The sequence below is a fragment of the Pararge aegeria genome, chromosome 3 (genome assembly GCF_905163445.1).
Source record: "Pararge aegeria chromosome 3, ilParAegt1.1, whole genome shotgun sequence".
Classification (NCBI taxonomy): domain Eukaryota; kingdom Metazoa; phylum Arthropoda; class Insecta; order Lepidoptera; family Nymphalidae; genus Pararge; species Pararge aegeria.
Window position 1 is genome coordinate 8584034 of NC_053182.1, and position 15759 is coordinate 8599792.

Here is a 15759-nt window from a genome sequence, read left to right on the forward strand (position 1 = left end):
TATTCTCATTAGTCTGAAGTCTCATTATTACTGAAAAAAATATCCTTTCTTTATCTCGAGATAAAATGGTGAAAGAGTTCTTAAATATTTCAGAGTTTATCGATTACAAACAAACCAACAAACAGATCTTTCCTCTTGGATTAGTATTATTAAAGTTATTATCACTAACATTATGATTTTAATATACATAGGATAATAATAATAATTGCAGTGTGGCGGGTCTCAACGCCCCTATGAAAAGAGACAGGTGCCCAGCTGTGGGACATAGAAGGCTGGTTATGATGACGACCAATATTGCTTCCCTTGTTCTTAATCCAACGTAGGGAACAAATGTATTACTTATTGTATAAGAGTTTATTTAATTTGTTCGAAATACGCTATACATGGTGATGCTAAGTGCGGGGGCTTAATTCCGCACAATCAATCAAGGCGGCTGATGAGGGTGCACCCACTCACCCGGCTAGTGCGGAGCCCGCACTACTTAACTCGTTGAGCCAATCGATAATTGCTATCGATATGGATTGGCAAATTAATTCACTTACTTAATAACTCGCACGCTGAATCCCAACGTCCGGGAAATATTTTATCTTGCACCGGATTTCCATAAATTTAAAATTACCCAGCACCGTTCCTATTTGGCAAACTTCCACGATGACAAAATGGATTTATTTTTGTTGCGCTAAATTATAGACTTTCATTAATGCACCAATCAATAATGTGTACTCCCGATTTTCATAACAATTTCCCGATTAAAGCTATAAGTACAACCGATACTAACAAGCAAGAGTCACCAAGTGACCATAGTAGCTAGTAGTTACTCGTTTCATAAATTTTCATTACCTAACTAACTGATTTACCCCGACCTCATATTATAATAATCACTATCATCATCATGATCACCATCGTCATCATCATCATCATGATCACCATCGTCATCATCATCATCATCATCATCATCATCATCGTCGTCGTCATCATCGTCGTCGTCGTCGTCGTCGTCCTCGTCGTCGTCGTCGTCGTCGTCGTCGTCGTCGTCGTCGTCCTCATCATCATCAGGTTATTAACATCGCTATGCTGGGGCTGGCCGCCTCTCGTTTTCTCCCAGAAAAGGAATTTTGAGTATGTACCCACTCCTGCTCCAATGTAGGTTGGCGGCCTTTGACTAATATTATCACTTGTTAGTGATAATATTATATATAAATGTAAATTAAAAAAAAACCTCGGACTAGAGATCCGTTGTTGGTATGCTAACCAACAACGGAGTGCTCTTAGTAAGATATTTGAAAAAATTATATTAAATCAACTCTTATATCATTTTAATGTAAATAACTTACTACACCCTGAGCAGTATGGCTTCACTAAAGGTCGTAGCACAACGGACGCAGGCGCTAAACTTATAAAACATGTTTATGATGCCTGGGAATGTTCACAGAACGCCATGGGTGTTTTTTGTGATCTATCTAAAGCTTTCGATTGTGTTGATCATAAAACCTTGCTTCTTAAGCTAAGCCACTATGGTATCCAAAACGTTGCACTAAATTTGGTTGCCTCTTATCTCAGCAATAGAACCCAAAGAGTTTGCATAAATGATGCAAAGTCTCAGGGTTCAAATACCTCAATGGGTGTCCCACAAGGCTCGATTTTGGGTCCTTTTCTATTTTTAGTGTATATAAATGATCTACCGTACCATGTCAGTGGAACATGCGACATTGTATTGTTTGCAGATGATACATCTCTAATTTTTAAGACTGATAGGAGTAAAGATAACTCTGACGAAGTAAACCGTGTTATGTCGCATGTGTCGCACTGGTTTACAGTTAACAACTTACTTTTAAATGCAAAAAAAACAAAGTGTGTCGAATTTATCTTACCAAATGTAAAGAAAATTGATAAAAATATAATGATAAATGGTGAATCACTAAAAATAGAGACTTCCACAGTTTTTCTGGGCGTGACCTTGGATAATAAGCTACAGTGGGGTGCCCATATAGATTCACTAGCGGGTAAACTAAGCTCGGCTGCCTACGCAGTCAGAAAAATTAGACAGATTACTGACGTTGAAATAGCTAGGCTAGTTTATTTTGCGTACTTTCATAGTGTTATGTCCTATGGAATCTTGTTATGGGGTAAAGCAGCTGATATCGAAACTATATTTATATTGCAGAAAAGAGCTGTACGGTCAATATATAAACTTAAATCACGCGAATCCCTCCGTGAGAAGTTTAAAGAAATAGGCATACTTACTGTAGCTTCACAATATATTTATAACAATATAGTATTTGTAAGACAACATATTAGTCTTTATACACAAAAAGTGGACATAAACAGTCGACTTACAAGAAATGGTCATAAATTAGTGTCATCTGCATATCGTCTGCGTAAGGTACAGGGATCATTTGTGGGATTGAGTATACGCTTTTATAATATGATTCCTAAGGTGATTTTGGACCTGCCAATGCACAAGTTTAAAGAATTTGTTAAAACACATTTATTAGAGCGAGGTTACTATACAATTGATGAATTTTTTAATGACAAGGTTGCTTGGAAGCATCCGGCTCCGCTTTCAGCTCTCACAAGATAGAAAAATGAATGTTAAAATACAAAATGTAAATTGTTGATGTTGGAAAAGAGCAACTGCTGAGTTTCTTGCCGGCTTCTTCTCGGTAGAATCTGCCTTCCGAACCGGTGGTAGAATCACTACAAACAGACAGACTTGACGTTTCAAAAGTGCTTATATTAGGCCTACTTGAAATAAATGAATTTTGAATTTGAATTTTGAATTTGAATTTGAATGTATACTTAGTTAAGTGAACGTGGCAAAAGATATCGGGCTTCATTGGGGTCCGATCGCTCCGGGTCATATGGGGGCGTTCGTGTGCAATGTTTCGTGCTCAAATGTGAGTTACATGTAAATGTATGTTATTTCGCACGACGCAGGGTGGATTGCGGCGGGTAGTCTGTAGCCAGTAGCTTGTAGCCTCCATCATAAGTCAGCGCATACTGCAATGGCGTGGTGCTCCCTGACGCCCGGGCTATATGGCCCGTGAATAATCCTCCCCCCATAATACTAGATGTAATGGTTTGGAATTAAACAATTAGTTGTTTTCTTTCTGCCTCGTCAATGATTGACCTCCGACTCAATGGTACGAGTGTACATCGATTTTTTTTCCCTTTTTGCTCGGCTCACCAGCAATCAAGCTGTGCTGTGGTAACGCAATAGCTTTTATGTTCTTTTCCCTTTAGACCGATTCCCTTTCTCGTTCGAGTTCTAATATATGGAATTTCCATCTTCATACGGAGTAAAACCATTAAGGCTATTTGTAACGACCTCTAGACGATCAAATATGGTGAATAAAGCAAAGTCTCGCATTTAAGCATAAAAAGTTGCTTTCTACATTTCTAGCTTAATTTTGGCTCTAGCTTGTATCGTAAAATGTAAACGTATCCACAATGGTAGATAATATTAAAAACAAGACATTTTTATAAAAATGAAGAATGAATTTTTAAACCTCGTAGGAATCCTTTGTGTTCTCGGGATAAAAAGTATCCTATGCCCGCATCTTAGATACGAAATACATTCCATGTTTCCCGTATCCTTGTGACAAATATTGCAGACAGTAACCTTTAGAATGTCAAAACAAAAGCTTCTGGGTTGATTCAGATTTATTGCTTCCATAAATGACTAGACTGCTGAAGTGGTGCGATTAGTCATCCTATAGCAAAATTACCATTTATAATATCATCGTTTTTTCGATAAAAATTTGTTTTTATTGATATATGTGGCTATGTAATCTCTTTATGTTCGTATATGATACTGCGTAGAAACCGATTAAGTGTAAGGGCTTCGTAAACTATTGGTAACCCTAAAGGGTTGGTAAGCTACCATCTTAGACTTCAACATCACTTATTATTAGTTACATTACTGTCGCGGACTAACTTGTCAAAATCACAATATTTAGGAACATGTATAATATACGAGCTGCTAAGATCTTTGTCAAGGGTTAGGGTAAATGAGTTTTAGTACCAGTAATAGATAAAATCGTTGGGTTAGGTAAAAATGTGGTGAATATATTTTGTCTCTGCTCAGTTATAGCCAGAATTTAGGAAATTCCTGCCGTCTCCCCCTCATGACTTTTAACCCGTTCTTTGGTCGCCGAGTCTCCTCTATTATCTTTTTGTAATTACTTTGTTGTTTTGTTTTGTCGTTGTTCAAGTGTTTGACCTCCTTTTCCTTATTATCATAACATTTTTTTGGAACATCTTAATTTATTTTATCATAAATATTTTGGCTAGGTTTTGCAACTTCACAACTGAGATGAAGTACGTTTTAAAACCATACAAGTGCAGTAATCATTTTGGAACAGTCTGTGTTTGCGTGCATGTACGTTCATCAGTTCTATTCTAATAATTTCCCGTTTTATATGTTAATAGCTCACTTGCGTTAACTGATGGCCCAACTAAATAAGTTTAAAAAGTATAGTTGAAGAACTGTGTTTAAAAAACTAATCCTTTACTTACAACGCTAGTTCAAAACAGGTTAATAGGACACCGCTCATACAAATTATTACAAATACTAGATTAAGAGAAATGGTTATAATTTTATATAATGTTTCAGTTTTCATAGTAACCTAAATGAGTTGACAACCCAAACTAATTGGATTGATTTGAGATCGTGTATGTTAGAGCGTATGACCGAGTGTGTGTATTATTGTGCTAATACTATTTGGGACCGTTTTTCCGCTATTGCAATAGTAATCTGTAACATCATTTGACTTTAAAAGTAAACGCGCTGATCTGAGCTTATCGCGGAGTATAGCAAATTAAGCTTAGTGCCCATTGAATACAGCTGATGTTATAGTTGCCACTGCATTTTTTTTTTGTTACATTTTTTGTACAGATATTATATACAATAGTATAATTTTTGACGAACACCCTGGTGCATTGCTGAGCGTTTTGGTCTTATTAGTGGAGGGCCCGGAAACGATCCCCGGTTGGGGCATATAATTTCTCAATTTTCTCTGCTCTGGTCTTTCGATAAAGAAGTAGGTTTAAAATTTTAACGTTCCGGTACGATGTGGCGTAGAAGGGGTATGAATCAATAAAACTGCCTACCCCTGAACAGGTTAGCCACTGCCATGAGGTGGACTGCTGCACTACAAGGCTAACTTGTAGTGGAAGAAAGAAATGTTATTTCTCTAAAAATATTGTTCTCCGAAAAAGTTATGGAACACTGGTTTTTAATTGTTATGTAAAGTTACTAAAATAAATAAATAAAAATACTACGACAATACGCACACCGCCATCTAGTCCCAAAGTAAGCGTAGCTTGTGTTATGGGTACTAAGATAACTGATGAACATTTTTATGAATAATATACATTAATACTTATAACATACATATAAACACCCAGACACTGAAAAACATTAATGTTCATCCCACAAACATTTTCCGGTTGTGGGAATTGAACCCACGGCCTTGGATTCAGAAAGCAGGGTCGCTGCCCACTGCGCCAATCGGCCGTCAAATACCCCATCGGTTTAGAACCCGCTTTCTAACTAGTCTTGCATATCCAACATAAGATAAAATTTAAAGGAATGGAGTTTGCCTACTTCTTCATTTTCATATTTCTATGTTAATTCTACGGTATTCAGGTCGAGGGTGTTAGCTGGAAGCCAAAATATCTTTGTATTGCAAAGCACCAGTGAAATTCGGAAACATCCAAACAATATACTATTTTATTTGGGCACTCATTCTAGTTTGGGAGATTATTCCATTTCTTTTCAGAAGGTTTGTTTACCTGTAAGAAAATTAATTTCGTCCTGGTTAAAATTTCTCTTGTAACTTTCTTGCTTCATTTGAATCCGTAATTGGAAACAAATGAAATGCATTCAGATTTCGATAGATAACTTCTCCTCTTCGAAAGAAAAGAATCAAAAGACAGGAGATTTTTCTCTTCTGTTTTACATATTATTTAGTGTCCCTTGATAAAACGATGGTCACTAATTTGGGATGGGCTAATTACGATTCTAATATTAAATTCCACAAAATTATTGCAGCTAGATAATTCGCTTTTAAACGTTAAATTACCTCCGTTCGGAAACTTCGTTACATGTATAAATTTTATAACATCGTAAAGGTGGTGATTGAGAGTCGAAACGTTATGGCTTTAATTTAAAATTTCTAGACGAGTATGTTATATGCCGCCCCGGGTGCTATAATATTCGTAAGGTGAGTGCTACACGAACGTGTCGTCGGGGAGGGGTTGCAGCTCATGTGCACCTGCGGATATTGCCACGTAAATCAAATTTCTTATTTCTTCTCAACACTTATTTTTGCCTTGGATGTTTGCTGAGAGCGGCTGCATCTTTTATATCGCTTGCCATCATTTAAGACGATTTATGTTAATGCAAACCATTATTCGCAAACTTTATCCGCGCTAAATAGCTTTTCTTACATTAACGTATAGTGGATAGTTGTAGCAAAGTTATAAAAGTGTGTTTTTTAAATCTTGACCGCGATCTATTGTACTGATACGATTTATAGACAAATTAAAGTTATAAAAGTACTTTATAAAAATATAAAAACTAAGTATACTGTATTAAAATACTAATATGTCGATGGATAGCAAATATTTCAGTTAAAACTCTTTCAATATATTTCCAGTTTTAAGGGGTAGTTTTATTTTATCAGAATACACATAGAATGAAAATAATCTGTGTAATCAGTTTGTTTGTATAAAGGTAGGAATATATCTTATAAAAAAGTTCAGAAGTAGCACATGCTTCGGCTTGGCATACTTAGGCCCAGATAAAAAGACATTGCTTAGCGGCTGTCGAAAGTATTATAACGCAAAGAACCACTTTGGCATAGCTAATACCGTACACTGTCACTCATACCGACTTAAATAAACGGGTCTAAAGGCATTACTTTGTTGCATTTAAATTGAACGAACATGATTTTGTCAAATTTTACTTGAGTACCTGTTCGTTGATGGGATTTTTGAAATTAATTATGCTTTACAAATCAGAATACATTGTAAAGAATGAGAAAAAGTTGTCAATAATGTGTCAAATGTATGCTTAGAACTTGGCGTGGCTACGCTAAGCATTGGCGTGGTCTTAGATTGGCTTTCAACGAAAGTAAATGCCAAAGTACCGCCATCGCTTAGCAACGACTATTCATCTGCGATTCAGTGGCATTTGGCTACAATATGACGTTATAAGGATTCTATGGATGACAACTAAAAATTAAAAAAAAATATTGATTGGTAGGTTTCCAATTAACTTTTCTTATATAATACTAGCGGACCCCAGCGCCATCTGTCGGGCTAATCTGTGAATTTAAACAATCCAGGGTGCCACCCAAACGTATACCAAAAAATTGGTTGTCTGTAAAGTCGGCTTACGGACGATAGTTGAACGTGACAACGTCGTAAGAAAATACTGATGGAATGGTTGCATTTTTCAAAAGAAAATTTTAACTTTATTTGTTTGATAGATATTATCGTTGCTATAAACAATTGACACCACATTCACTTTTCACTGCACTTCATCCTTGCCGAAAACATGTAAATGTATTATTGTATAGAAGCTGTCCACGCGAATGCATCGCTCACTCAAGTAGGAGAGAGACAGATGTCGAACGCGGAGGCCGACTGTGCCTCTTTGTCGCTCGTTCCGCGCTCTCGCTTGCACTTCAGGCCTTGCATGGAACGCCTCGGAGCGAGGTAACGCCGCTTACGTCATGTTTTTTCGTGCGTGCAGCCGGCTCCATCGAATTATAAGACGTTGTCACGTCAAAAATTCATTCAAATTGGTCCAGCCGTCTAGGAGGAGTTCAGTACACAAGAAATATATATAATAAAGATAAGGAAATAAGGAAATAATTATTACTCTGCTTTTAGTATTGAACTTCACTGTTTAGTCATTAGTAGAAACTTTCCGAAATATAAACAGCAAAGTCAAAAGAGGTATCGGAAAATTTAGTTCACAAAGTTTATGAAACTAAACTGTATAACATATATATCTTTATTGTCGGTTTTGACTTATCATTCTGTATTTGGCAACGAAATGTACAGGAAACGTTGGCGCGAGTTTGCACTTGGCTAGTATTGAACCTGTAATCTATTTGACTTGAAATATATGATAGGTGCGGTGCATCCACGTTTCGAGTTATACGACTAAAACGAAAACGAAAACAAGCGAAAATAAAACATTAATACCCTTCTTCACTAACGTCATCCAAGGTAATGCCTAAGTAAGTAACGCCTAATGAAAGAAATTCCCACGCATACATTTACCTTTCACTAATCGACTTTCACCAAGCATACTTATATAACCTAACTGTTCCATGGTTCTTGACACAAGGTGTGGTATTATTTGTTTGTATTATCGTATTTTTCATTTTCAAAACGAATTTGCATTTTTTTTCATCAGTCAAGACAGTGTCAGTTTCATATAACCCTAAACTTGTGCTACGCCAAATCGATGTCGGAACTTTAGACGGCCCCTAAGTCGTTAGACATCAATTATGAGTTAGTAAAAGTTTTTTTCTCTAGGAATCACCTAAATCACTAGGCATCCGATTAAGGTTGTTCTTAGGTTTAGTGAAATCGTGCATAAATGTTTTAACGTACTCCACGCCGTTGGTGTACGGGATCTTGTAAAATATGAATTTAAAATATTTATTTTGCATATTTTGCATATTACCGCAATGAGAGTTATTCTGAATAATAAAATAATTATCAGCAATGCCTAAAGCATATCTGCAGTGGTGGCATAAACTACAGTTGTAATAGCCATTTATATGGCGATAGGATTAGAATTTAACCCGATTGGTAACTGTGCAAAATTACTCTGAACATTGCGGTATAGTAACGGAAGCAAAATTTATGGTATTGGAAATGTGAGTATTTCAAGATTTTCTGTACAATATTTAACGCTTGAGTAAATTATGCTCGTGTCGATAAATAGTCCAACATGACGTTTCGACTATAACTGAAAATGTATATGTACGTGAATTCCAAAAAATAATTAATGATAATATAATATATACCCTTTATTTCAATTATGTAATTAATTTTATTAATTACTAATAAAATTATTAATAAAGGGTTTTTTTAATTAAAATAATAATCTTACCAAAAGATGTGTCTCCTGTAATCCTGAATTGAATCAGGGAACTAACATGGCTTCAGTTGTTAATAAAAGAAAGTGCAACGGTCAGCTTTTGACAAAGTAATTAGTCAATTAATTATTTATTTATGCTTTTTTTGGTCGAAAGTTTTATTCTTATCAAACCTTTCTTATATAGGTATACCTTTTAAAAAGCAAGCAAGCAGCATCGAAAACCATAGCAATGATCAGGATCAGGGACCAGCAAGATCAAGAAAAGCTTCCAAAAAATTATTACTAAGATTTTATTCATAATTTTAAGCCCATCAAATGAGTTATCAAATGAGTGCCTCAATAGCCTTATTTATTATCAGTTAATAAATATTTTACAAAAAACTAAATATGCAAAATAAGTTAGTGCTGAAATTATTTATAACGAATAAGTAGGTGCTTTACGACAAGTACAAACACAATTTTCATTTTAAATGATACTGGAGTAGGAAGATCACTCATCTTACGGTATCTTGCAAATTAATTGTGGAATGACAGAGCACAACGCCCGCTCTCTTAATGCACGCTCACAAAGCGAAACGGCTTGGGCGGCACCGTAGTGGCACGTAGCGGTTGTGATTATCATAATGACGCGGTGGCCGCGCTTTTTGCGCCGTTCCTTCTATGCGGATCTCGACACCATTTTGGATTTCCCAGTTCCTGTGCAGCGAGAAACGCATCGCAGCTGAGCTCTCCGTTCGTCTTACACGGCTCGTCTTAACTACTCTGAGACGCTTATAAATTATGCCATTCTCCATAATCCACGCCCTAAATGCCGTCTCCGCCGCCTCAATTATTCATTCGGGCGGTTTGATGTTTTAGAAAATTGTCCCGATACTCAAGACGGGCGACGCTGTATAATTCAGTGATGTAATGTGGTCTACGCAGCTGGCACCAGAGCCTGTGGTTTTCGTAAGCTGCTCTCATCATTTTATCGTATACGTCCATATATGATAATGTTTGACCTACTTTGTGCCCGAAACACGATCTTGGGACGCAACATATTGTTAAGGTTTCTTAAGGTTAACAAAAGATTGATGTTTTTAACAAGAGTGATGTGTTAATATCAAGCATCACTACAATTTAAATTGACAGAGATTTATAAATTGTGTATTTTAATAATAAGTAAAAACCCAATACCAATTTTTTCAAAACCTATTTAAATAAAACTCCAAGTTAGTTTGCATAAATATGTTATATTATATAATGCTGCAAGTTAAATTCAATATTTTCCTAATGTGTTTATTTATTCCCAGGATTCCGAAGGAGATACACCATTGCACGATGCAATTTCGAAGAAGCGAGACGACATATTGACATTGCTGTTGGACCATGCCGCTGACATGACGCTCACAAACAACAATGGATTCAACGCGCTTCACCACGCTGCACTGCGAGGCAATCCAAGGTAAATTTTTGAGACTTTATTCAGAATTTCGCACGGAATGATATATTTTTCCTTACAATATTTCCTGGTTATAGTAGTCGGGAGGGAAATGTATTTTTTCCTTGTCATTCTAACTTTATGCGTAGGTACTTATTGTGTTTTATGACTCGTAAAAATAAGTTGCCCGAAGTAAACAAAACCACAAAGGCGCAGAAATTCATTCCTTTATAAGTGGATACTTTTAGTGTTACGTAAAACTGTGTCATACGCGTGCCTGTCAACTGCGCATATTGTAAGGATACACCGTATCTAAGTGAAACCTTTATTCCTGGACTATGAAATAAACATAACATCTCTTGTTGTCCGCCATTATCCCTAGCAAAATGGTAGTTATGGGCGAGCCTGCCGCATAATAAACTGCTATGCGCCTAATGTCGCGGTCTGGAGCGTCTCGTGTGACGTCTTTATTACTCCCTGCCACATGCGAGTACACGTCACCCGCGCAATATATTTAAATTATCTCCAAGAAACACATTTTTTTGAAGTTGCGAATTCAAGCCAAAAAAAAAAAAAATTGAATACCTAGTAATGGTAGAGCTTATTATGACAGAACTACCACCTCCATGCTTTTTCCTGCCGCCAAGCAGCATTGCTTTGTTACGGACTGATGGGCGTGGTCGCCGGTCAAATTACGGGCACTTTTAAGGCTTAACCCTGCCTACGGCTCAGGTTGACGGATGCAGGGCCGCACTTTGCAGAGCTTTTCGTTGTGAACGACGGTTTTCCACTAACCGTAAGGTGGGCCATCTGCATGGTTCCTCAATTATTAATAGGAAAAAATAAACGTTAAATAGAATCGATTCCCTTCTTCTTCTTCTGCTTGCGGCTCAAGTTCACCTGGTCCCTGGTCTCATGTCGACCGGCTACGATCTATTGTGACGCCGCTGTCTAGATCTCCCAGTAAGCATTGGTTGCCGCCAGGAATAGCAGCACTTTTTTATTTGCTGGAAGAAGTTTAGCATCATCTGGTTGTATTATATACTTCCCCAAAAGAGTGCTGCGTTTATGCATCAGCGCGGGGCAGGAACAGATTAAGTGCAACCTCTTTGCAGAGTCATCGATACCCTTCATGTACCTCTATTTATCTTATTTGACCTAATTGATATAGTTGCCCTTTCACCTTTTTACTCCGCCCTGACGCAGTCGTTATACCATAGACACGTACGAAGCGCTTTGATTCTTCGTTTCTAATAAAAGATCTAGAGTGACCTTCCGACTTCAGTTTTCCCCACAACCTAGCCTTCCTAACCTTCTACCTAGCCACCTGCAAAACAAGCGTGAATAGGCATAGTCTAGGAAAGCTCTTTCAGCCTTAGGCTGCACCATCACATGTGATTGTTGCCAAGCGCTAGTATACACTTATTAAAAAAGTATCACTTTCTTTACGCGGTGAAGCAAAAAACATCATGAAGAAACGTGCATTAGGGTGCCTGAGAGTTCTGCGTTGTGTACTCAGAAAAGTGTGATAACCACAAATCATCGAACCGCGAGGCACCATAAGGACCCACACTCGTGGACGATTCAAGACGTGGTTGATAATCAATCTATACGTACGAGGCTCTTTGCATCCTCGTTTCTGATTTGCACCGCAATGATCTGACATGTCAGCATCCATTTTCCCCAGTACCTATAATATGAGTACCTTCAAAGCAATAGGTAATAGGCATCTTCTAGGCAAACGCGCTTCACCTTAGGCTGCATCATCACTTGCCATCAGGTTGCAGTCAAGCGCTCGTCATAAAACAAAAAAAAAACAAATCTGCACTACGCTAGTTAACCAAGGCTTACGCCCTTCTTATTCTAAAAGGAGAACCTTGCCCCATAGTGGATCGGTAATGAGTTGATAGTTTCTTTACGTCTTGTTCACACTTTTATGTTATTAACTCTTTTACATATTTATTAATTCAAAATACTTAATTATTTTATGTTAAATCCGAGACCGTACTATTTCAAAATGCTATGTTTATTAAATCTTTGTGGCCTTAGATTTAAGTGAAACTATTTATAAATATATTTTTATTGTAACGCTGTTGATTACGAATAAATAAATAAATAACTATTCATATTTTCAAATTCACACCATAATACAATCTTTCATAGACAAAGAATTGAATGAAGAGCCAGTTTATATGAAACATTCAAGTTCATGGTGAGTACTATAAAAAGTAATCGCCGTCGTAAAAACCGGTTTAATTCTATTAAATCCCAGTAAAACCTTCGTTATCACCGTCTAAATCGGCGCCACGTGTAAATCGCATACAAATAAGCCTTTTCTAATTTATTTTTACGTCACGCGTTATAGGCATTACAGTATGTAAGCAAGATATAGGAGAGGATGATCGGATTTGGATAAAAACAACGATACCGTCCAGGTTTTTTTTTAATGTGAAAGGAAATTTAACGTATTTTATGAATCAGTGAACAAAAGTTACGTAGAATAATGAATCTCCGTTGGAGAGTCGTGCGTAAAGCGGTTTATTTGTGAAGGGTCCAAGCGGGCGCCCGAGCTGTGGAGTCTTGCCAGAAATTATTCCAGTCACGTGACGAGTCCTAGGGAAATAATACGAAATGCGTCTACGTGACCTGTTCATTATATGATATACCGAAGTCGCGGTCACCTCTTTTCTGAGCGGTATCTTTGGTTTCTTTATTCGATCCCAAATGGATTTGAATCGGAATAATCGACTGAACTTTCTATTGGTTGCTTTGTTACATTATATGACTGAAACATATGCTTTCTTTATTGAAAACGTAGGCTTAGAAAAACTTTGAAGTATTATACTCTTTCGTTGCGGCGAAAATAGCTATTAAGTAACAAAAAATTTAAAATTTATTTTACATAAAAATTACCTACGTAAAACTTCGAAATTAAGGCGGTAATGGTGACGTAAGTCCAAATCTTAATCTCTTCTTCGAACAAAAGAAAGCACTAAGACTTAAATCGCTAAAAGTTTTTTTAAGATTGTTGTTTAATGGTAATCGAATAGAAGATTGTCGTAAAACGTTCCCGATTTTATCGCAAAATGAGAAGTCGCTCGCGACTTTTCCCATTCGACAAAAACGTTCGCTTCCCCCAGAGATGTAAAATCGTTTTATTTTATTACTTCCGCCAGTATATCGTTATATCAGAGGTATCCATCCTCTTCGGTTCGCGGAATCTTCTTAATAAAAATCAGAATCTAATTTAATTCAGCAAACTTAGGATTTTTACAACGGAGAAACTTCAGTTCGAACTTTTTTAGTTTCTCTGTTTCACTTATTAAATTATTTTTCTTTTATTGGTATATGAAAGGATGAACTTTTAATAAGTATTTCTTGGTATATACCGGGCTAACACCGACGATTTGGGATACAATAGGGAATTTTACGCACGACAGTTTAAACTCAAAAATAGTTAAGTAAATATCGTTATCCATGTCTTTCTTATTCAGAACATCTATACCTGAAGTACATACATTTCTCGACTACATTGAACCAATCGTGCGAAATCGTAAGATATAATCAGATTCGTGTGTGGAATCCGCCCCGACATGCAGAGCGGAGGCGACTACGCCGCTGTGTCATTACGTCTGATTAGAAACAGTTATCTCGTGCGGTTATCGTTACAACCACCCTAACGAGCCCTTGTAAAACTTCTACAGTAATTTCGTCATATATAACTGGGGCTTGATAAGCTTCCGGTTGATCATTTGTGAGAATTATACATTCATTCCCAACCGTACTAAAATGACATTGTTAAATTCTGATGAGCTTTCAAGATATGAGTAGCAATTTTGTTATTTGTATTCAAATGTAGTATTAATAAATGGCAATTTCCTTACTCAACTAGTTTCGGCAAAAAGATTGAAAGTCTGTTTTTAAGAAGTGGAAACATTTCGATTTGTTGTTTCATTTGTAAATATTTGGAGGATTGTCTTGATTAATTCGTCGCAGAATCCTCGGATCGTCGGTAGCTCGAGCAGCTGTGTCTAGTGCGGTTCTGTTCGATAAGACGAGTATTCGCGCCCAGCATTAATCGTGAGCTTAAATATTTTAACGCGTCGTAACATTGATTTATTCGGAGCGTAATCTCAGCTCGCGGCTTGTTTGTTCTTCGGCTCGAGACGTATAGGTAAGATTAGGAAGCGTTCTCGATTCCAGCAGCCCTCTCAAATAATTTACTTCACCGATATCATCCCTTTTGGCCTTTTATTAATTAGTTCTGTTTTATCTCAGCAATTTTCTGATACCATTCGATTCGAACACTTATTTTATTATCTGTATTGCCGTATAAATTGCCAGACATCCCGTCCCTACTATAGCTATGGCTCAGTATGGAATGAACACAGCATTCAGATGAGATTTATATGGTCATTGTGCCGCGTTAATTGCAGCGAATGGAGCAAAGTGCGATGGTATCGTACTATCCGAACGAGAATTGTAATCCCCAACTGCTTCAGTGGAGGCAATATGATACGAATTACTACCCTAGTATACCACCACTATGTTTCAGCATATTATTTCAAAATTTACGTTCCTATTATATATCCGTGCATATTTTATCGGTTTCATAAGTATTTTCAGTTGTAAAATTAATTTGTCATTTGTAATTTGTGATTTAGAATAACAGCTGTAGTCAAAAAGTGTGTTGTATGCTTCTGAGTGTATATTTCTGAGCTACGAGCTCGGTACGGTCTGGATTGTAAACTGATTATAATTTACAACTATTATTATGAAATAATCATAAATAACCGCGTCGATAATTATTATAGATACGATCTAAAAGTTACGATTACTAAAGTGCCTACGGGTCATGATAATCAAGAATAATAAAAGAAAAAAAAAGTAAATATCTCTATAGAAATTCTCTGTACTAGCCCGAGGAAGGAAATTGGTGCTGTACACTCCCGTTACCCGTCTCTGGAAAGACCGAAGAGATCGGTAAACCGTCTGTCGCGTTAAATATAAATAACATATCATAATAATAATCGTTAAGATCTGCAAATTGGAGCTGCGTGGAAGATTCAAGTTCTAAATCTATGAGAGACGAGGACTGTATACGGCATGGAAAATTAATAGACTGAGGATGATGATTTTATGATTCCAGGCTAAAGCAATAAAACTACTTACAATAAAATGACCCGAGCTGAAGCTGAAATAAACGAATAGT

The 15759-nt window shown here is 36.8% G+C and overlaps 1 protein-coding gene across 1 annotated transcript in view; it reads left to right on the plus strand.

Annotated features, from left to right (window-relative positions):
- Positions 1–15759, plus strand: part of LOC120637225 (E3 ubiquitin-protein ligase MIB1-like) — a 254638-nt gene that overhangs the window by 69424 nt on the left and 169455 nt on the right. Inside the window, exon 11 of the mRNA XM_039908947.1 lies at positions 10420–10571. Coding sequence (XP_039764881.1) covers positions 10420–10571 — 152 coding nt within the window. The remainder of the gene's footprint in view (positions 1–10419; positions 10572–15759) is intronic.